At 40.1% G+C, this 22,758-nt stretch overlaps 3 protein-coding genes and 1 long non-coding RNA gene across 4 annotated transcripts; 1 reads left to right on the top strand and 3 right to left on the bottom strand.

Annotated features, from left to right (window-relative positions):
- Window positions 1-300: 300 nt before the first annotated feature.
- LOC307029817 (uncharacterized protein) lies at window positions 301-1,638 on the bottom strand. Its single transcript, XM_079665902.1, has 4 exons — window positions 1,562-1,638; window positions 1,238-1,409; window positions 882-1,030; window positions 301-638 (listed from the first exon to the last, which is right to left on the bottom strand). Exons 2-4 carry the CDS (start codon window positions 1,339-1,341, stop codon window positions 484-486), a joined length of 408 nt encoding a protein of 135 aa, XP_079522028.1. The 5' UTR covers window positions 1,342-1,409; window positions 1,562-1,638; the 3' UTR covers window positions 301-483.
- Window positions 1,639-1,812: 174 nt separating this feature from the next.
- Window positions 1,813-3,006, bottom strand: LOC307030361. Its single transcript, XR_013805629.1, has 3 exons — window positions 2,845-3,006; window positions 2,333-2,699; window positions 1,813-2,089 (listed from the first exon to the last, which is right to left on the bottom strand). It is a non-coding gene; the product is annotated as an uncharacterized lncRNA (long non-coding RNA).
- Window positions 3,007-7,167: 4,161 nt separating this feature from the next.
- LOC307029612 (uncharacterized protein) lies at window positions 7,168-9,362 on the bottom strand (the record flags this gene model as incomplete). The annotated part of the gene is made up of 4 exons (XM_079665692.1): window positions 7,168-7,373; window positions 7,477-7,594; window positions 8,890-8,985; window positions 9,180-9,362. 4 exons carry the CDS (start codon window positions 9,360-9,362, stop codon window positions 7,168-7,170), a joined length of 603 nt encoding a protein of 200 aa, XP_079521818.1.
- Window positions 9,363-19,098: 9,736 nt separating this feature from the next.
- On the top strand, window positions 19,099-21,515 carry LOC307029545 (uncharacterized protein). Its single transcript, XM_079665625.1, has 2 exons — window positions 19,099-20,619; window positions 20,759-21,515. Exon 1 carries the CDS (start codon window positions 19,205-19,207, stop codon window positions 20,216-20,218), a length of 1,014 nt encoding a protein of 337 aa, XP_079521751.1. The 5' UTR covers window positions 19,099-19,204; the 3' UTR covers window positions 20,219-20,619; window positions 20,759-21,515.
- Window positions 21,516-22,758: the final 1,243 nt, after the last annotated feature.

Raw genomic sequence — 22,758 nt, forward strand, 5'->3', positions numbered from 1 at the left:
CTGCGTAATAGATCACCCAGGATTCCAATCAAATTGTCTGGATGTTTGGGTGTTGCAGACAGCCTACCATCATTATTCAAAGAGGGACAGACAACAAGCAGGTGATCAGCCACGTAATGAGTAAGTTACTTGTGTTCACAAATTTGTAGAGCTCAGAAATTTGATGTATTTTTGGGAAGTCATTTTTTTGGGGTTATTATTTTTGGGTCACTCTGGCAAAGTTACAGAATAAATAGATAAATAAGCAAATAAGGTTGAAGTGATTACCATTGACATTTAGGATCTTGTATTTTACAGAATGTATCGCTATGTGGCATACCGCCAGCTAGTGAGATTTTGCTGGGGAATACTTGGTAAGAACCACAGAATCCCACTGCCATCATGTGCCATTAAAAAGATCCAGGCGACGTTTCCATCTGACATCTACACGTCGTTCAAGTATCCAGCACTTGATTAGAGTCAATAACAAAACTGATTGTCAGTTCAGTGATTAAATCTGCTTCTAAACAGCGCAACAGCCTCTCTCTTGTCTGGTTTTTCCCATCGACTGCTGAGTGGATCTGGGACATCGAAAGGTTCCTCATCGACATTGTTTTCGCACAAGCGTAGAGTCTCAGTCAAGAGTTCGGTAACATACTCTGCAAAAAAGATGTTTTATAATCAAGAATTATATACTATATTTTCTAGTCCCCCAATTATGCATAGCATGCCCTGAGACACTTTGCATAATTAATCATTGTAGTTGAAACTGTACACTACATTCTCACATTCTCTGAATTTTCAATATTTACACAATAATGTTGTCCAAGATTGAATGTTTTTCATTAATTTGGTAAAACGGTATAATTAATGTTATTATTCTCTCACTTTCACTTTCTTACCATATGTAGCTGCTGTATTCACACGTCTAACTACATGACCACCTTTCTTTGCTTTGGGGAATTTCACAGTGTATTGGAGTTGTCCTGTACTGGTTTTGGCATGCTTCCTGCCAGAGTTCTCATTGTAGTGCAGTGCTGCTAGGATCAACCTACAAAATGAATACGTTTATTGTATAGAGAGAGAGAGATTTCATAGGGATTTTAGCATTTGCAGGCCATTTACATGCACACAAACCCATAGATCTCACTACAGGAGAGGGGAAACCCCCAAAAAAGAAGAACTTGGCAAATAGATAAATAAGCAAATAAAGTTGAAGTCTCTAGTATTTTCTGATGAGATTCATATTATACTTTACCTGCAATATATGCCAGTGTACGAGTTTGCATACATCTTTGGGGCAAACTGGTTGACTATACTGTGGTATACTTCCACGCCGTAGGTTTGCTGTGAAGGTGACATCTTTTTGACATCTCTGACAAAAGCTTTCTGGCTGACAACTTTATTCAGCTTTAGTGCTGGCACTGAATCTGAAAATACACAATCAAAAAAGGATATAGGATATACGATAATAGAAAAAATATTAGTTCTTCACTGCATATCATTTTTCTTTACTGAAGACACAAAAACATTCCAACACAACATTTGATGAGTGTTCCATTGTCGTAGAAAATATTATTACCTGCTTTGAGCCATTTTTTCTTGCGGTTCTGAACTGCAGGCAGCGGACCATGGCCACATTTCTCGAACACTCTGCCATGTTTGGTGTGAATGTTTATAATGTAGTTGTTGAAAGGACAGCCATTTTTCAGCAATCATTTCTCCATTTTCATCCGGAGTTGATACGGCACACCAATACAAATGGTTCAGAATGGATTGTATCCATTCCCCAATATCGGTACATTGCTTGTCCTTTGCAAGCTTTACCAGTTTTTTTTTCAAGTCTATAAAATAGAAAGTTCAGTATTTTTTTATTTAAATTGGAGAATTTTAATTCTACTATAGTTAAAAAAATTAACCTACTTTTTGCAAGGTGCCAAACGTCGAACCGATGGTCCACATGTTCTTGGTTTTCCTTCAGCCATTTGTTGATCTGTGTGTGTCTGTCTGTCACAATTGTCTTCATGACGAGGTTTTCACTCTCCAAGAACTGGACACATCGCACAAGCCCCTCTTTTTCCATGTGGACACTTGAAGGGACTTCATTACTCTGGAAATACATTCAGAACACACATAATATTTTATAAAGATGGCTATCATAGAGCATTTGATTTTCAGCGCTCATATTTGTGAACATGGTTAATGCTTTGAGCTTGAAATGCATCGGCCAAAAAAAAAACACTCCTGAAATTATATTGTCTTGGGTTCGATAGAAAATATTCTCAGCTGTGTTTGGCTATAAAGTATTTGGAGGAGGCTATTCATAACATAGGATACATTCACTAATACTGACCTGCACTAATTGAACATCCAACACCTTGTTTATTGTGAGGTCTTGTATGGTATAGGATCCATACTTGGCACAGTGACCAGGGCTATCACAGCATCCATCCCCTCCTAACACCAGTTCTTTGTGTTTGTTTGTCTCCTTCAGTTTCTGCACAATGTTGTTCCGATTCTTGGTCCAGACTGTCTTGATTGCAGGTTGAAGAAATTTCTTCTGATGATTCAGAAATGTCCTTGTTGTGATGGTGTAGCAGTTGATGGACTTCAGTACCCTCAGCCCTTTTGTTGGTGATGTACCCGCAAAAAGAATTCCTGCTGACAACAGCAGATTTCCAGCAGGAGTTTTATCAATTAAAGGTTGATTCTGCCATGACCTGTGAGAAAAATATATTCATTCAATTTTTCTATCATACTATACAACCTGTATGAGTATCTCATGAATAGGACCACCTGTCAATCAGGGCCACAAATATCATTCTCGAATACATATTTCGCATGGTCATCATTTAAAAATATTACCTTTGAAAACCACAATGTTTGCAGTTTTGATCGATTTCCACAAATGTGCCCATTGTTCTCCGAAGGCGACCTGGCGAGTTCTCTTTACACATCGGACAATGGGTGAATAGGGACATCAGGGAAGACATGAACACAAGCAGAAGCTTACTCCTAAGAGGATCATTGTCGTCCTGGTTGTCACTGTCCCTGTGAAATGGACAAAGAGTAAAATGATCAAGTCTGCAATAAATGGCTGGATCCGACCCTGCATAATGATAATGTAGCAACATTTAAAAAACATGACAAGACAATACTCATCAGTTGACGAATCAGATTCCACGTCTGATGGGCTATAAAGATGATTTCATTTCATTTCATTTCAAACCTTTATTTAGACAGATTAGTCCCTTGAGATCATCGATCTCATTTACAAGGGAGACCTGCATCATTTAGTTCCACATGAAACATAAAAACAACATACAAACAACAGAGGATATCATATTTACATATTCAACATTTACAAATACCCAGAGTGTCAGAAAGCATTTCATTTAGACATGCCTTAAATACATTCAGAGAAATAAAAATGCTCAATTTCAATTTTGCCTGTAGACTGTTCCAAGCAAGTGGAGCTGCGCACATAAAAGCTGTCTTACCTAAGACAGTCCTTACTCTTGGCACATCTAACAAGACTATATCCTGTGATCGCAGACAATAGCTGCTTGCAACTTTCTGCTTTATCAATGAACAGATATAATATGGGAGTTTGCCCAACATAGCTTTATAGATAAAAGTGTACCAGTGACTGAGCCTCCGTACAGTGAGTGATGGTAAACCTGCCTTGGTATACAATGTACAGTGATGAGTAAGTGCTTTACAGTTTGTGACAAATCTCAGAGCACTATGATACGCAGCATCTAGTTTGCTCAGGTAGTTGGCAGGTGCATTCATATACAGCAGATCACCATAGTCCAGCACAGGTAAAAAGGTCACAGTGACTAGCCTTTTCCTGGCCTCAAGTGAGAAACAGGACTTATTCCTGAAAAAGAAACCTAGCCTAACCCTCAGTTTTTTAAGCAGGTTATTTACATGAAGTTTAAAAGAGAGACAGTCATCAAGCAAGATACCAAGGTATTTGTAACAGGCAACAACTTCAAGTTTTGTTCCTTGCGTTGATACAATATCTAAAACAGGCTCTGGTGTCTTTTTAGCTTTTGAAAAGAGCATTATCTTGGTTTTATCCACATTTAAAAGAAGCTTTAGTTCAGAGAGCTGAGTCTGAATAATGTTAAAAACAGCCTGTAATTTAACAACCGCCTCCTGAATGGAGGGACCTGCACAAAACATCACCGTATCGTCCGCATAAAAATGTAAAGTAGCTTCATCCACATTTTCACCTAAACTGTTGATATATATGGAGAATAAAAGTGGACCTAAAACAGAACCTTGAGGAACACCATTAGCAATGTTTAACCACTCAGAAGACAGCCCATCAAAGTGAACACATTGGGACCTTTCAGAGAGGTAGTTCACAAACCACCCCACTGCATGGCTGGATATGCCAGTACTGAGTAGCCTCTGTTTTAAGACGCGATGATCAACGGTGTCAAACGCTTTGGAAAGGTCAATAAACAGAGCTGCACAACTCTGTTTATTATCTAGCATACTAGTAATATCATTTACCACTTTCATTGTTGCAGTGATGGTGCTATGTTTCTTCCTGAAGCCTGACTGATGTTTAGACAGGATATCATTTATACATAAAAACTCCTTTACTTGTTCACTCACAAGTCGTTCGAGCACCTTAGCCAAAACTGACAATTTAGAGATTGGCCTATAGTTATTTAAAATAGTTGCCTCCCCTCCTTTCAGTAGAGGCAGGACATAAGCAGACTTCCATACTTTAGGAATTGTATTTGTGCTGAGGGAGAGGTTAAAAAGAGAAGTAAGAGGTGGAGCAATAAAATCTGCAGCTATCTTTAAAAAGAAAGGTTCTACGTTGTCCGGGCCAGCCGGTTTCCTAGGATCTAACTTGGATAAAGCTTCATGGACAATACCAACAGTTAAAGGAGTAAAACTGAAAGGGTTTTCCAGACCACATTGTTCAGAGTCAAGGACTGGAGCGTTCACAGAAGCAGAAGCACAGTCAGTGACAGAATCAAACAGAGAGCCACAAGAGACAAAATGCTTATTAAAGCAATTTAGCATGGTGGCCCTGTCTGATATAATGCCAGATGCTGTGGTGAGGTACGGAGGTAGCTCATTCGGGATATCACCAGTGGAAATCGATTTTATGGCTTTCCAAAATTTCCTAGGATTATTCAGGTTTTCTGTGGTAACTGACAAATAGTACTTTGACTTAGCACTTTTGACATGTGAAGTAAAGCTATTCCTTAGCTGCCTAAAGCGTAGCCATTCTACCTCTGAGCCTGATTTCCTAGCCTTTGCCCAGGCATTGTTTCTCTCATGAAGGAGACTGGACAGTTCAGCAGAAAACCAGGGATTGTTTCGTCCCTTCACTCTAAATTTACGCAGAGGTGCATGTTTATCTATAATTTTTATAAAACCAAGATAAAAATAAGACCATGCAGTTTCTACGATGCACACAGATCGATTTTTCCCCAATCAAAATCAAACAGATCATGTAAAAAACCCTGCTCCACTAAGTGTTTTTTATCTCTCTTTGTGATGATGCGTGGTTTAACTTTTTGGACCTTAGTGTCCCTAATTGTGGCTACAACACAGTGGTCACTCACATCATTAGCATATACTCCCACAGATGAGTATTTATATGGAACATTTGTTAAAATGAGATCAATTAAGGAGGATTTATTTGGGGACTTAATATTTGGGCGAGTAGGACTGTCTATAATCTGAGTAATGTTCAAAGAGGTACACAGGTTTTTAAAATCCTCTGACACAGAAGTTAACCAGTCCCAATTAAAATCACCAAGCAGCACTATTTCCTTGTAGGAAAGTTGAGATAACAGTTTTGCCAATGAAGATAAGGAGTCCTTGACAGCCGAGGGGGCCCTGTAGCAACCCACCACCATGACCTGTTGACCCTTTGTTACTTCGACATTCACAGCTAAAAATTCTAGTTGTTTACTAACAGATTTGGAAACCATTTTTGTTACACAAAACTTATTTTTCACATAAATGGCAACGCCACCACCTTTTTTAGGACGGTCAGTGCGATATACATTGTAACCATTTATGTAAATGTCAGAGGCCAAGATCGATTTGTCTAGCCACGTTTCTGATAAGACAATGACATCAGCATCAGTTGAACTCGCCCAAATACGGACAAAATCTAATTTAGGTAACAGACTGCGCACATTTAAATGAATTAAACCTAACCCCGATCTAGAAATAAAATCAGCAGGAGTAGCTATTTGACTAAAACTACCAGGTGGACCCGGATTTGGCTGTACATTTCCTGATAGTAACAACAATAAAAACAACCAAGCACCTTTTCCTCTTAATCAACACACATACATTTTCAGCTGTTCTAGAGTCACCAGCAAACTTCGCAAAAGTGAGATTAGAGTTCAAAAAACAATTCTGAAGGACCATTGTGGCAGGCATGTGAGAAAGACAGACATTTGACGAAATGAATGTCCGCGACAGTGCAACTAGCAATTGTTTGTGCAACCCATCCGAACCTGTACAGGGGATGTCCACTGCGGGCGGCAGAACGGACCCGAATCCAGCAGAATTTTCAGGATGACTAGCGAACTTCTCCTTGTCCAGCACAGTCAAAAAAAGGCACAGCAGAAACACGACATTTGCCATTTTCCCAGTCCACGATGTTCCCGAAGCAAAACCACGTCAGGACAGCAGCAAGGAAATAGGCAAGCAGCAGTGTGGCAACACTCCGGTTTCTCCGCGGTATCTCCAGACCAGGCCTCCCCCGCACAGTAGCACCCAACAGGTGGGAGTAGGCCTCTAACAGCAGGTGGATAGCAGCCTTCAGCCGTGGGAACCACCAGCAGCAGAAGCAGAAATGGGTGGACGGCAGGCCCTCAAACCGCGGCAGATCCTCCACAGATCAATGGCGTTAATCTTAATCTTTCAACGAGCAGACGTGTTCTACTTTGTGTGTCTTACTGTTCTTTCACGACCGTATGACCGCGGGTGGAGTTTCTCAGGCACCGGCAGAAACTTCGCGAGCGGTGGCAAAAACTTTTAACTCTCGCAACTGATCGTCTGAACCTGTTAAATCATGATCATGATTACACAACATTGATTGGTTTAAATTGTGTGCAATGCTTTTGTATTTTTCCCCTTCAATTCGGAGAAACAAATATTTTTTCGGAGTAAAGGATGGCAGAAGACACTAGACTACCCAGAATCCCCAGCTATCGTTTGATCATTTTGATTATCCTCTTCATGTTGGCTATTGTCGGCCTCAAGCTCTTTTTCCTCATCAATTATGTCCCTTTCAGGGAGGTTTAGCTGCAGGTTGCACTGAATCCCAGCATCCACAGTACTTGTGTCATCATGTGTTTGTGTCCCAACAGTACACCCAGTTGGTTTGACTTCAATTCCTGAAAATATTATATATAATATTATATAATGATATATATACGCATGTTACATGTATGTGTATTTGTATCTTACATATCAATATTTAAATATTATGATACTGACCTTTGGAACAACCAACATGGATTCGAACTTGCTGTCCAGCTGACCTGAAACGTGGTCGTGCCTGCATGGACTTGTGGTGTATTCGTGGAGGGGGGTCCGTTTGCACATCAATTTCATTCTGAAATTTACAAAACACAGCACAACTTTACAAATGCATTTTTGAAACTAGCTTGAAATTGTATTGAAAGTGTTACAGGCTTGGCCTGTCACTTCAAGAGTAGCAGCCGCAAGGGGTTGTGGGTTTTGGAGTCTTTGTGTGTGTAAAATGTGATGGCCAAGGCGAAGTGCGAAGGTATGAAGAGAGATACGAAAGCATTGGCGGACTGGGACACAAATTCAGCCCGGGACGTTCAGACGCACCGGGACGTTCAGACGCACCGGCCCACGCGTGCGGACCACCCTTGTAGCCTACAGATAAATTATACATCCATGCTAATATACTGTTATGGCTAGATTCCCCAGAGTCAAGCCATAACTGCAGCTGTCTCACTTTCCTCAGGGTCAACTGCATAAGAAGAACATCAGCAATCAATTAAATTACCAATATTATATCAATATCAAAATTCGGAAAGGAACTGCTTGTCTAATTCAGGCCTATAAAATAAATGCAATAGTGAATTGGCCACAAATCTCTGTCCTTATTATTTAATATTATTGAATATTATTATTTTAAATGATAATATTATATAATTTAACTTGGAATATCATGAGTATATGACTATCCTAATGCATCTAACTTTATGCACAATATAATAGTCTGGCCAGTCCTGCAGCCCGTTCTAGGTTCAGATTGGCTCTCTAGGTTGGCATTCTAGCTTCTAACTGGCTGTCCAGGTTGTCAATCACAGCCGTGGGCAAATTATGCTCGTCGTAACATTGCTAAACTTTTTCATGACGGTTTTCTCAGGGAGCTTGTCTGACGCAGGCCTCGCCCTCTCCCGGCCCAGCCCCTTCATTTAATGTATTAGCCTACTTTCAAAAACATAAGATTGACAACCTATCAATAGCCCCGTAGTCTGTATTCTATCTATATGGCGCTGGTCTGTAGGCCTATCCAATACAGTGTCAATGTAACTGATTACTGTGAAGAACGTGAATACACGGAGGTTCCTCCCACGGCACCCGAAGCCCCGTTTTCATGCTTTTTCCCCTCGAAATGTCTGGGCAGCTGGTCACCGACTGACAAATAGCCAAGTCAGAAATCCGAAACTACGGTTTTACTACGGAGATACCGTTAGTAAATAAGGTAACACAAGTTTATACATAATATAATATCTAATAAGATTCATAATACAACATGGTTGAAATGATTGAGAGAGCAATGCTATAAAATCAAACAATTAAATATATGAATTATGTACATGTGATGAAGATACAAATTGTATTTTTACACAGTCCGTTCTGTATACTTACTGGTGTAGACACAGCTTCCTTCCCAGTGTGGATGTCCAATAGATTGTCGCTATCCTCAGTTCTGTCAGTGGCTTCATTGAACAAAGTTTCCAATACCTATGTAATAATATTGACATTTTTCATAATTTGAAGCGGTTTTAGGCCTATGAGGTATACTTTTACGATAAATGCTGTGGGCAAAGTGCATGCAATCATATATGGCATCATGACTTCATCAACTCATAAATGTGTGAGATTTGACATGTCATTTTGATTCAGGCTTTATGCTTAAAGCAAGTAGCGCGCCTTACCTTCGCTCTCTCCCTTTTGGCGAATGCATTTCGCCGTCTCTTTAGTGGAGGACTCTGCATCGGGGGACGTGTAGGAATCGGCGTGGTGGCTTGTGCCGGCACTTGGGGTCTTGGCAGTATTGTTGGAACAGCATCTTTTTTCAGTTTGAAATTATTTTTTAATCCAATTTCCTTAGCGAGCATTGTGGACTGGTCAAAACAATATCTTTCAAAGTGCTGCCCACAAATTGTAGGTTTCATCGACCCTGGGTTACCTTGACCAGCAAAGTCCGCCCTCGTACAACGCACTTGTTTGGTCCATATACTAGGGTGACCAGACGTCCCCGTTTTCCGGGGACGTCTGGTCACGTCCCCGGAAATGTCCCCGTTTTTTAATATATGTTAAAAACACATAGCAACGTGAAATAAAACGTTTCATGTCAGGAAACACTGGGTAAACAGACTGTGGTCAAGCCAGCCCCCACTTTGGAAAACACAGTCAAGCCAGCCCGCACGTTGTAGTGCAGTGCGCGAATATCGTATGCATTACGGTAGAGGCCTGTACAAACTGCCTTCAAAATAAAAGCGTTTACTCGGTCAATAACAAATATACCTAAAAGACACACCAAACATATTCATATATACTGGATTTTAAATTAAGAAATATTTACTATATAATGTGATCAATAATAATTTAAAACAAACTACATATAACTACCACATTATAACTGAGTGAATGTAAAATGTAAGGATACAGTTATGAGGACATATCTGACATTTCCACTGGGTGACTAATTTCAAATGATGTTGACACCATCTCACAACACTCCTAAAATAACATTACTTTCTGAGGCACAATTTAAAATGTATGCTGTTTAAAATCTCAAATTAGATCTATTGTCCATCTATATTTTGATTATTATTTAATGGGAACCGTCCATAATCAAAGAGTCATTCGAAGTCAATCAAATACTTCTTTCACTTCAGGGTGATAGCAGGACACCCCATCTAGTCACTCAGAGAGAATCTGGACAATCTGATGTACAGTTTCAAAATAAAAGACCTTTGAAGTCTCATATATGAGCTATCGTCCTTCTGTTTGGATTCAACAGTTCAAATGTTCGAATTACATTGAACCAGAATTGTCCCCCTTTTTTCTTTAACAGCGAAGAAAATTGGATATGTTAATGAGATTTTGACCACAAAACTCAAAATGTCCCCGGTTTTCATTTTGAAAATCTGGTCACCTTACCATATAGGCCTACGCGACATTTGATAATTTTTTGGCCACAAAAACATCCCATAGCCAGATTTGGAGACGGCCCCACATCCCCATACCACACATCGCTTGCCGATTATTCTTCGCGTTTCGTTGTTGTGCATCCTTTGTTTTAATATTTGCCGCTTCAAGGCATTTAAACAATGGTGACTCAGCTGTGTTCTGCTCAGCTGTGTTCTACTCATGACGTCACCGCCGGAAATGACCGAAGTTGTTGTTTCCAGAGTTACAAACGACTGTTACTAACTGACAACATTTGTATGCTGTTATAATCGTGATTTATTAAAAAATACATCAATAATAAAAAAAACAAATGGCACATTTCACAATACAAATGCAGCTTCTATCATATACTAAGCCCACTAACAGGTGCTAAAAGCATTTCGTAAGATCTTTAATTTGGCTGACTTTTATATTTGATCTAATTCGTAGATAGGTTATATTTACACCATAACGGTGCACAGCTGATATAAAAGGACTTTGATTTTCTTTGAATATAAGAATGTAAATACTGAGTCTGAAATAGTATATCAATATGCTATCTAATTATGTGAAAACATGTATAAAACTACACATCTTTAGATGTTGTACATAAGTGTCCTACACTGATAATACAAAGTTATTATAGCTGGGTGTACCTTGTGTGCACCGCCTAGTGGTTAAAGCACGTTATTGAATTATTGTTTTTATGTGTTATATTTGATTAAAAAAATATTAAGAGTACATACTTTCATAGGGGGAAAGTAGAAGGTCTGTGATAGAAATATAGAATATAAAAAATCAAGAAGATACTGTAAGTGATCTCTACAATAAAACAGTTTAGTGGCAGATGTACAAAGATATTAATCGGAGGAGGTGCAAAACAGAAAAACGAATTAACCTTTATTTAAACATTAAATAATACTTTAGAGTAAGGTCCTCTTTTAAATAAGAAAACAACTTTGGGGGTATCTATAGATACATATTAAGCCTGACAAAGTACTAAACATCTAATATATTGCTTTCCTGCAATGTTAACTATGTTGAAGCACTTATTTTAACTGATATTATACATATGAATTATACTCTTATGTATGTAGATAGTATAAGAAATGTGCAGAATATGACAGTTTAATGGTGGAGGTACAAACCCATGTTGATAGATGTCTTGTAATGTGCTGTTGAGGAATCCGTGACCCAAGATTTTCATTCATTGCATACACCGTAGTTTTGTATATGATATGTCAATAACCTTTGAAAATTTTGAAATCTTGAAAGGGATGTGCAAAATAGCCATTATACAGTCTTTAATTAACTATTAGTAGAGAATAACGAGTAATGAATATACTTTATTACTCGTTTCCATTCATGTCAATTGCAGATAAATGTTTAGTCTTCTCAAGCACCAACTATCAAATATCTCTCCTGATGGTTGGCACTTGGCAATCAGGTTAACCTCTGAATTGTGGAGTAGAATTACAAAGTAACAATGAGCTGTCATGTGGGTATATATTAATGCTGCGCATTATGGACACAAGCGATTTTCACCCATTTATTAATTATATGTTTTACATTTGATAACACCAATGTGTTTAATACTGGCAACTTCTAATTGTGGGAAAAACGAAAACGTTCAGTAGAGACGTCCCATGGAACATTTTGCCAAACACAATAGCCAGCATGTGTAGTTCTGGGGGGGGGCGTTCGATTCCAGTTTTGGATAGTCTGGCATGGTTTTGTTCCATTGCAAACAGCTGTTTGACGCTCGGCGTAACCTTTGCGCACTGCCACTCCAACATCCAATCCCAGCGCTTGAAGATTAATCACGGGGACTGTAGTCCTAAACGATAGCTGGGGATTATGGGTAGTGTAGTGTCTTCGGCCATCCTAAACTCCTAGAGGCCTACGTCTGTTTCCGGTTATTTTTATTTTGAAATTCAGTTCCTGACGGACACCAAAAAAGCCAGAGATTATGGAATTAAACCAATAAATAAAAGCAAGGATAATTGTGTGTTATTGGTGAGTAAATAACAGTGTGTTATTTTGAAAAGAATAACAAATTAGAAGGAAAAAAATATTTAAAAATACAGATTTCAGTATTCTGAGGCTCTGAGCCCCATTTATTTTCCTCACAGACGGAAACAAAAGTCAGAAATTATACGATCTAAAATAAAAGCAATAATTGTGGCTTGATATTGAGTAAGAACATGTTTTTATGAACCACACAGCTTCCGGTCTTCCACGACCCGACCGGAGAAAAAGACGTGCTGCAGGTACGAAACATATTACCAGTAGAAATACATTGCTTTTAAAATCGTGCTGTGCAACACGAAAAAAAGGAGAAAATCGTGTTGGTGAACACGAATCAATAGATTAAAAATCGTGTTGGTGAACACGATATGCCATGAGACTGGGTTGGCCAGGCGACACGCCCGTTCTAAGCCATGTCTCTCACTCCTCATATCCCAAGCTGCATCCCCACAAGTGTATTATGTTGTTACATCTCAGATGTTATGTTTCAGTTGTGCTCTGTCTATGTTCAGCGATGCAAACTTGTCACCTTTCGGCAAAACCGACGTTTTGAATCCAAAATAGGTCGTTTGTGTGATTCATGTAGATCTGCAATAAAAATATTTTTGGGGTACGGGGGGGTCTGGGACCCGGAGTAACCTGCGACCGTGAGCTGTTATATGCCATCATGACAAGCATGGTGTTCTTTTTTATATATATTATAATGAAGTGCGAGCTGTGTGCTTGAGTCTTCCTGCCTGTCGGCTCTGCTCGTGGTGTATGTATAATAAGGCTCTGCTGCTCCGACATGATGGTCTAGCTTCAGCAGCTAGATTACCTACGGGTGCGTTCGTTAATATTAACTGTGCGTCCGGAGTCACTGTGGCACAGACTGGTGAACAGCTGTTAGAACGGGCCGTTCAGGTGTTCAGAGCAGAGCTCCCTGTTGGAGTGGCAGAGCGTGATGTGAACTGAAAAGTTTTTCTGTGGTAATATTATTTAAGGAATCGTTGAGCTAGCTAGCTAGCATACATTGTCAGTATCTGCTAACGTTAGCTTTAGCCTTCTATTTCTAATGGTTTTTTTCATAGGCTATAAACAGAGGTGGTATAAGTATATATATATATATATATAGTACTTGAGTAAAAGTAGAAGTACTCAGATCTTGTACTTGAGTAAAAGTAGAAGCACATAGATCTTGTACTTGAGTCAAAGTAGAAGCACTCAGGTCTTGTACTTAAGTAAAAGTAGAAGCACACAGATCTTGTACTTGAGTAAAAGGAGAAGTACTCAGATCTTGTACTAGAGTAAAAGTAAAAGTACTCAGATCTTGTACTTGAGTAGAAGTAGAAGTACCAGAGTGTAGGAATACTCTGTTAGAGTAAAAGTCCTGCATTCAAAATGTTCCTCAAGTAAAAGTAGAAAAGTATTCTCATCAAAATATAGTGAAAGTAGTGACAGTAAAAGTAGTCATTGTGCAGATTGGTCCATTTCAGAATAATATATATGATATGTTTTATAATGATTGATCATGAAAGTGTTCTCAAAGCTGGTAAAGGTGCAGCTAGTTTGAATGACTTTGTATACTGCAGGGTAGCTTGTGGATTTGCTCCAGGTGGAACTAAAGTCTGATTTAACACTTGATTATATTTCACTTAATTAATCCAGATCTGTGAAGTAACTAAAGGTATTAAATACATGTAGTGGAGTAGAAGTACACCATGTACCTCTGAACTGTAGTGGAGTAGAAGAACAAACTAGCAAAACATTGAAATACTTAAATAAAGTACAAGTATCTCAAAATTGTGCCTAAGTATAGTACTTGTTGAGTTTATGAACTTAGTTACTTTACACCATGTGGCTATAAAGATAGAAAGAGTAAGCCTTGCACAGAGGCATGAAAATACATTTTCAAAATGCTCAACAGTGCTGCCAAAATTATAAACTGACTGCTACACAATTTAAAATAAATGCTTTTATATATTTCTATTAGATGTGACTCTTTGGCGTTTCTGTTATTATTAACACTGCTGCTTTAGTTGTTCTGCTAATACCCTCTGTTATTCCTCATTTTAAAGCCGATATTCCGTGGGGTGGGGGAGCCGGGGGCTCGGATCCTTGTCACCTTTTTCATACCTGATGAGTTTGCATCCCTGTATGTTAAAAAGCCTCACTCACCTTAATTCATGTAATAAAAACATCTCAGGTCAGTAACACTCAAAGCTAAATGTGCAATACCATGTTCAGCTATGTTACTATTTATAATGTTGTTGTTGTTACATCAGAAGATGTACATATTGGAATGATTTCTTAACTTACAGTAGGCTATTTTTTACAATGTGTGTTGAAAGGATTTATTAAATTACTATGAATATTGTCATTGTTGAAGGCTTTTAGAGAAGGGTGAACTATAAGCCTGAATTACATAACATTTTATACCTAAAAACATAAAAGCCACAATAAATAAGTCACAATTATTGTAGTTATTTTTACCTCCCGTATTGCTTTCAACCCACCAGCTTTTATGGTGTTGTTACGTCACTAACTGTAAGCTTGTCACATACAGTCTATGGTCACTCAGAGTAACCTAAAGTTAATTTAGCTGCTGGAGAAGAAAGATCAGGGGGGGAGGGGGGAGAGAGAGTTGTGGTTGATGGGCCATTAGTTGTGTAAATACACAGCTGAGAGCTGCCGTTTCATTCAAACTGTTTAAAAAACGGTAGCAACGGACTATTTTTCTTAGCGGATGCATGTACATTTAAATCAATACAACTACATACAACTATTTTTTAAATCAATAAAAAAAAAATCTAAATCCATAAAACCATTTCAATTAATACTGGGAGTCATGTCGTTACGTTGTTGAGAATGTGGCCGTGTAATAAGCGGGATAATTTGCAGCGACTTGTTCCTTATGGGGAAAATAGCACCCGTCATGCAGACCAAGATCCCTCCGCCACGCTTTGGGATCCTGATCTGCCGACGAGGCTCCATTAAAATATAAATATTTTTAGTGAATTACTGAGTTTAGGCACGTTAATAACGTTTTAATGAAGTTGAATACAGTATATTCATATGTGTCAGTGATTTCATGTCAATTCGGCGAACATAAACATAAATGATCGTGGTGAAGATGATGTTTAAATTAGGATTAAAAATCGAGAGCCGGGCTGCATTTCCTCCTGTTCGTTTTTTACGACTAAACAACATTATTTTGTTAAATAACAACATGGTGATGTTTTGTAAATGATTACATGTCTCTTATTTAGGACAGAGTATGATATCCATGACATATGGATCTTAACAAAGTTCCGCTGTACATCCAGCGTACTGTATCTGACTTTATTTCACATGAGCTCCAGTGTGGAACCCCTCTGCACCCCCTGGTGGATCAATGATCAATTGCAGCTGGCTTCATTATAATTACATTTATCTATCACAGGGGCGGTCTCAAGTCAAGCTGGAGGTTTTCCCTTGAGCGAGGGCAGATCACGTACTAATCACGGCCCTCGCGTTTCAAACTGCCTGAAATGAAGCGCTACATCTGTATGCCATCGGGGAAAGCTCCAGGGCCCGATGGGTTTGGGTGTGAATTTTATAAGGAGTTTGAAAATATTCTCCTGGATCCCCTCCTAGCTATGTTGAATTATTCATTTGAAAACGGGATTCTACCACAATCACTTAGGGAGGTCAATATCTCTCTTATCCTTAAGAAAGGAAAGAGCCCTGATAAATGTGCCTCTTACTGGCCGATAGCTCTACTCAATTCGGATCAAAAACTGATTTCCAAAATACTAGCAATACGTTTGGAAAAGGTGCTCCCTTGTATTGTTAACGAGAACCAGACCGGTTTTATTGTAGGTCGGAACTCCTGTGATAATATGAGAAGGCTCCTTAATATCATCCAGTTATCCCAGGGTCACAGAGATCCAGCCCTTGTGCTCTCTCTTGATGCAGAGAAGGCATTCGACCGGTTCGAATGGTCTTATTTGTTTTATGCACTGGAAGAATTTGGCCTGGGAGCTAACTTTATCAAGTGGGTCAGGGTTCTCTACAATACGCCAACTGCAGCCGTTCTTACTAACGGGCTAAGATCTAACCATTTTTCCCTTCACCGTGGTAATAGACAGGGCAATCCACTCAGCCCGTTACTATTTGACCTGGCCATTGAGCCCCTGGCCCAAGCAATAAGGCAGACGACTCTAATATCGGGTATTTTCATTGGAGAGAAGGAGCAGAAAATTACTCTTTATGTGGATGACGTCTTAATATTTTTATCGAGGCCACAAACCTCTATTCCCTGCCTGACCCAAGTCATCTCATCATTCTGTGTTTTTTCGAGAGGGGTCTGCCTGCAGACCTCCACTCTCAGGACAGTTCCGGTGCAGACCTCCACTCTCAGGACATCTCCACTGTCAGTACAGGAAGTGACGATTCTGACGAACACGTTTTTTTCCCCCGCCCACCGAAGGACTCGTCTGATGGTTTTTGCAAATCAGTAAGGTAAGGTGCGTGACCTGTTTGCACGATCCAAAACAATGAATGCAGTCTAAATGTATTGTTTCGCAGACAAAACAACATTTATCGATATAATATATACTTGCAGAGGATATCATTTGCTTATCATAGGCCACCTATGCCGCTATTCTCTGATGCGTCTCAATATCATCAGCGGTAATAACAATTTAAGTAGGGCTGTCAGTCGATTAAAATATTTATTTACAAATTTTTTATCTGTTCTAAATGTACCTTAGAGGAATATTTTTAAAGTTTTTAATACTCTTATCAAAATGTGAGTGGACAAATATGCTTTATGCAAATAATCTCATGAATTTTAAACACAACAACCTCGGAACATTACAAATATTCGCCTCAATTCAACCTGGAACCTCTCTCATACAATAATACAATACACATGGTGTGTGTGTGTGTGTGTGTGTGTGTGTGTGTGTGTGTGTGTGTGTGTGTGTGTGTGTGTGTGTGTGTGTGTGTGTGTGTGTGTGTGTGTGTGTGTGTGTGTGTGTGAGAGACACTGTGATGGATCGTTGGAGCTATGTGTAACTCAAGGCATATGCTCGAACGGGAGCTGCCTGGACGCTGCTATCATGTTGCGCGCACTATCCGTGATGAGTGTGCTGACTTTTCGTACAATGTCCCACTGTCTGGCTACCTGCATAAAGTCAAGTGCTCGGCGCAGTTGTCGGCGAAATGCCGCTCCTCTGTTTTCATTTAAACAGCTCCTTATATCCGTTAGCGCAGCTAGCTAGCACCAGATGCTAACAACAACAATACACGTAAGGTCTCTCTCTCGCTCGCTCGCGCCGCACATACACACACCCTCCCGGTCCTCCCGATGGCCAGTCGGTGCCTGCCGGTGAGCGTGGAAATGTGGTCTGCCACAAGCGGCCAGCAGGAGCGGGGCTGTCAGCATCAGCTTGTAGATGGTATTTTAAACTTGATGCGCTCTGAAACTATGGGGCGACCGAGGAAAAAAATACACCTGCGTTAATCGCGTTAAAATAATTAGTGGCGTTAATTTTTTTTTGCGTTAACTTGACAGCCCTAAATTTAAGGCACTCATTTACCGAGACATGGGAAACTGAGGACAAGTTTGTGATAAATGGAGACAAGCCGGTATGTCTTATTTGCTGCGAGGCAGCGGCATTGCGTGAGAAACCGTGTGTGTGTGTGTGTGTGTGTGTGTGCGCCGATGTACAAGCATGTGTTTTTGTTACTGAACTAATTTCTGTACACTTGAATGTCTGCTTGCAATTCTTTTTCATAGCTTTCTGCTTTCACAACTAGTTATTTACGTTATTACTAAAACCAATAATAATCGAATGCAGAGGCAATTGTGTAATTTGAAAAATATATATTTATATAGTCTTTTTACGTTAGCTAAGTGTTTGTCAGTTCGGCTTTATTAAACGTTTGTGTAAAGAGGTTAGCAAGGGTAGGTCTGCATTTGTTGTTGTTGGCAATGACACTGGTGTCTTTTAAAAGAAGAGATAATGCAGATTAAAAGTGTTTCTATCGTTTCTGGTCGTTAGTTGTAGAATATAATGTATAGTGAAATAAGCTGTTTTCACACTTAAACAGCGTGCAAAGACTGGCCGTATGAAGTATTGTTTTAATTGAAGTTTTAGTACTATACATTTTGTAACATTTGTTTCTGTTTTTTGTAGATGCATCTTTCAATCCTCTGTGGCACTGCAAAGCCTGCAGTGAAACGCTGCACAACATGTTGCAAACTGTTCCACTGTCCTTTGTGCCCGAAATTCAAACCCTGCGCACCATCCCGACTCGAGAAGTTCTTGGAAGTGCACTTAAAAAATTGCATAATGTTTAAAGGTAACACACACATATTGTCACGCTGCTGGGTTCATGTCACGGTTGTAGTTTTGTAGGTTTGGGTGTTTTTGCTGTTTTCCATGTCATGTTTTCCTCTGGGTTATTGTCTGGTCCTTTTCCCTGTGTTTTTCCTCTTGTCATTAGTTCCCTGGTGTGTCTAGTTATCTGATTGTGTTCACCTGTGCCCCTTGTGTTTCTCCTCCCCTGCCCAGCTATTTCTTGTCCTGTGATTACCCTTCTGTGTATTTAGTCTTGTCTCCTCCTGTGTTCAGTGTTGGTGCTTCTTTTGTTCGTGACTTAGTTCACCGGAGAGTGTTTTGTTTGTTCCAAGTTTACCCTAGACCTTGAAATAAAGGTATTATCAAATGTTATCTGCGTTTGGGTCCTACCTGATTCACTCACCGTATCAGAAAGCACCAACCAAGAAATGGGCCCAGCAGATCCGTTCGAGCTGGAAGTATTGAACTTTTCCTTTTTTTTGGCTAACTGCTCGGATCGATGGAAGAGAGCACCCGGAGTTCAGCAGCGAGAGGCTGTGTTGTCGGAGGCGCGCCAGATGGCTAGAGAGAAACCAGGTTTGGTGAAGTTTTTACCTGGCTGGATTTCAAAGATCCTCCCGGTGTGTGATTCCCGGCCTGCTAGCCCCAGGCATGCTAGCTCCCTGTCTCCCAATTCCCAACCTTGTACCATACGCCTCGGTGGGTTCCGTCTGAAGTCAACCCATGCTTCTGCCGCAGTTCCTGCTCCTGTCCAAGAGTCGTATTCCGGAGCTCGTTGGGTTTATGGAGGTCCACGGAGTATTCAGGCGGCTGCGAAGAGAAGGAGTCGCAAGGCCAGGCTAGCAGCCCGAGCCCCACAACCCATGGTTCCGGCTACAGTTCTGGCCCCAGCAACCATGATTCCAGCCCTGGTTCCGGCCCCAGCAGCAATGGTTTGGGCTCCAGTACAGGCCCCAGCAGCCATGGTTCCGGTTACTGAACCGGCCCCAGAAACTATGGTCCCGACTCCAGTTTCGGCTATAGGACTGGCTGTCCCTCTGACGCCAGCTCCCCGTGTCCTGTCGGCATACCGGCCAACTCCAGCACCTCGTCTCCTGTTGGCTGTCCGTCCGACGCCAGCTCCCCGTGTCCTGTTGGCTGTCCGTCCGACGCCAGCTCCCCGTGTTCTGTTGGCGAACCAACCCTCTAAAGTCACCTCTCAAGTCTCCTCTCCAGTCCCCTCTCAAGTCTCCTCTCAAGTTCCTACCCGAGTCCCCTCTCAAGTCACCTCTCAAGTCTCCCCTCGAGTCCCCTCTCAAGTCTCCTCTCGAGTCCCTTCTCAAGTCCCCTCTCAAGTCTCCGTTCAAGTTCCCTCTCAAGATCCTTCTCAAGTCATCTCTCAAGTTCCATCTCGAGTCTCCTCTCGAGTTCCTTCTCAAGTTCCCTCTCAATTCTCCGTTTAAGTTCCCTCTCAAGATCCCTCTCAAGTCATCTCTCAAGTCAACTCTCAAGTTTGGGTGGTTATGTCATGCTCCTGGGTTCATGTCACGGTTGTAGTTTTGTAGGTTTGGGTGTTTTTACTGTTTTCCATGTCATGTTTTCCTCTGGGTTATTGTCTGGTCCTTTTCCCTGTGTTTTTCCTCTTGTCATTAGTTCCCTGGTGTGTCTAGTTATCTGATTGTGTTCACCTGTGGCCCTTGTGTTTCTCCTCCCCTGCCCAGCTGTTTATTGTCCTGTGATTACCCTTCTGTGTATTTAGTCTTGTCTCCTCCTGTGTTCAGTGTTGGTGCTTATTTTGTTCGTGACTTAGTTCACTGGAGAGTGTTTTGTTTGTTCCAAGTTTACTCTAGACCTTGAAAAAAAGGTATTATCAAATGTTATCTGCGTTTGGGTCCTACCTGTTTCACTCACCGTATCACATATACTGATACATGTTTGTGCTTGTTTTTGTTCTTGTTTCGTGTCTGTCATTGGCAAACTTCTTTTTCTTGACTTTCTCTTAGATATGGCAATCTACAAGTGCAATTTAACCTGCAGAGACTTGGCTCACTTCCATTGCCTTCAATGTGCAAAAACCATTGTAAGAAGAGGCGATATGGAGGTACACCTGGAGGCTTGCCACAAGTTGCCATCCACATCACCTTCTGAACATTGCCCTGGTCCATCCTCTTCTTCACCGCAACCCAACACATCAGCTGTGCTCTCTCTCCTGCTTCCAAAAACAACAGTGTCCCCCACTCCCGGCTTGATTGCAAAAGTGGCTGACATTGAAACTTCGAAACCTGGATCTTCCTCCCCACTAGTATCATCTTCTGGTGTCCAATTTTTGTAAATTAACAACTAAATCAACTCTGAAAAAGGTAAAATGCCCACACTGCACCCTGATTTGCAACCAAAGAAACCTGGGCAAACACATCAAGAGGAAACACACAAAAAAATCAAAGGACATAACGGAAATAAATCATTTAAAGAGTGTCTGTTTAGAGATGCAACATTGGGGATATCTGCAGTCCAAAAAGGAAGTCATGGCTTTTCTGTGCCAATACATATCCAAAGAAAAACCTGGGGTCATGTTCATAACATTCAGTGCGAGTTGGAAGTTTGCAGGCAGTATCACTTAATGGCTCTGAGAAGTGGATTCATATTTAGAAACCTGGACACTTCCTGTTCGCTGTAAGTACTGATACTAACTGTGACGTGGATTTCACGAGGAACATTCTGAATTACTAATTTGTTTGTAGCCTTTATTTATCCAGGTAAAAATCCCATTGAGATCAACGATGTCTTTTACAAGGGAGATCTAATAAATCGAATGCTTTTAAAAACTAATTGTATTTTACATTACACTGTACTGTGATCGTCTGTCGTTGTGTTATGAAGTGATGCTGTCATGCAATGCTGAGTTAAATGTGATTAACTGCAATTAGGTTTTGAAGCCAACACAGAGAGACATAGTCTTTCTGGATTCCAAATGTGCACAAGCACAATTTGGATTTGGTGATCAGGAAATGAGAGAGCTGTTGAGGTCACTAACAACAACTTTTGTTCAACAATTTGGTTCTCATTGTTGTTCATGTTCCTATGCCCTTGTGAGAGGTTTAGTTTTTTTTCACCAGATCAAGTTCGGATCTGTGTTTTAGCCTTTTTATGGTGCAAGGGTAACAAACATCAATTTATTTCAATCTTAAAGTTAATATGATGACCATAACAATATTTCAAACCAGCAATTAAATTAATAAACCTGCACCATAAGAAGCCTGCTTGAATTGAATGTTTGACTGCATGGAAATGTTCAAGAGAGTGTGCAGAGGTGGTAACTAACGAAGTACAAATACTTTTGTTACTGTACTTAATTAGATAATGTGACAATAACACACAACGACGAGCCCTTGGTGTGCACATCATGCACAATACACGCAGACCACGAAAAATAGGCATTTAAAGTTACATTGTAGTGTGATTACAAAGCCTGTATTTTTTTAAGTAAAATGTTGTATCAGTACTTCTACTTTTAACAAATTAGTTTTTTACACAAGTATCTGTACTTCTACTTAAGTAAAGAGTGTGTACTTTTGCCACCTCTGATGGTGTGTGTTGTGCATGAAAGGGGACCATATTGTTCATTTTGATAGCTACCTGTTTAGATCTTCATACAGCTGTGTTTTTCATTCTAGAAACCTTTCACAGTCAGTACATCCTGGACCGTGGAAAGAGACGACTGGTTTAGAAAAAGAGGTAATAGTATACAATTTGTATCATTTATATTCAACAGAAATGGCAAACCATAACAAAACAACTAAATGCTTTCTGACATGCTATGGTTTCCCCAGGCAACTGTATGGGAATGACTGTGGCATCTTCATGTTGATGGTAGGCTACATTATTGGTCTTTTTTAATTCTCTGTTGTTTTTAAGATAATAACATTAAATAATATGTTTTCTTTCATAGTATGCCCTTTACACCATACTAGATGCACCCTATGATTTCACTATTGTAAATTGA

The sequence above is a fragment of the Notothenia rossii genome (assembly GCF_949606895.1).
Source record: "Notothenia rossii genome assembly, chromosome: 2".
Classification (NCBI taxonomy): Eukaryota; Metazoa; Chordata; class Actinopteri; order Perciformes; family Nototheniidae; genus Notothenia; species Notothenia rossii.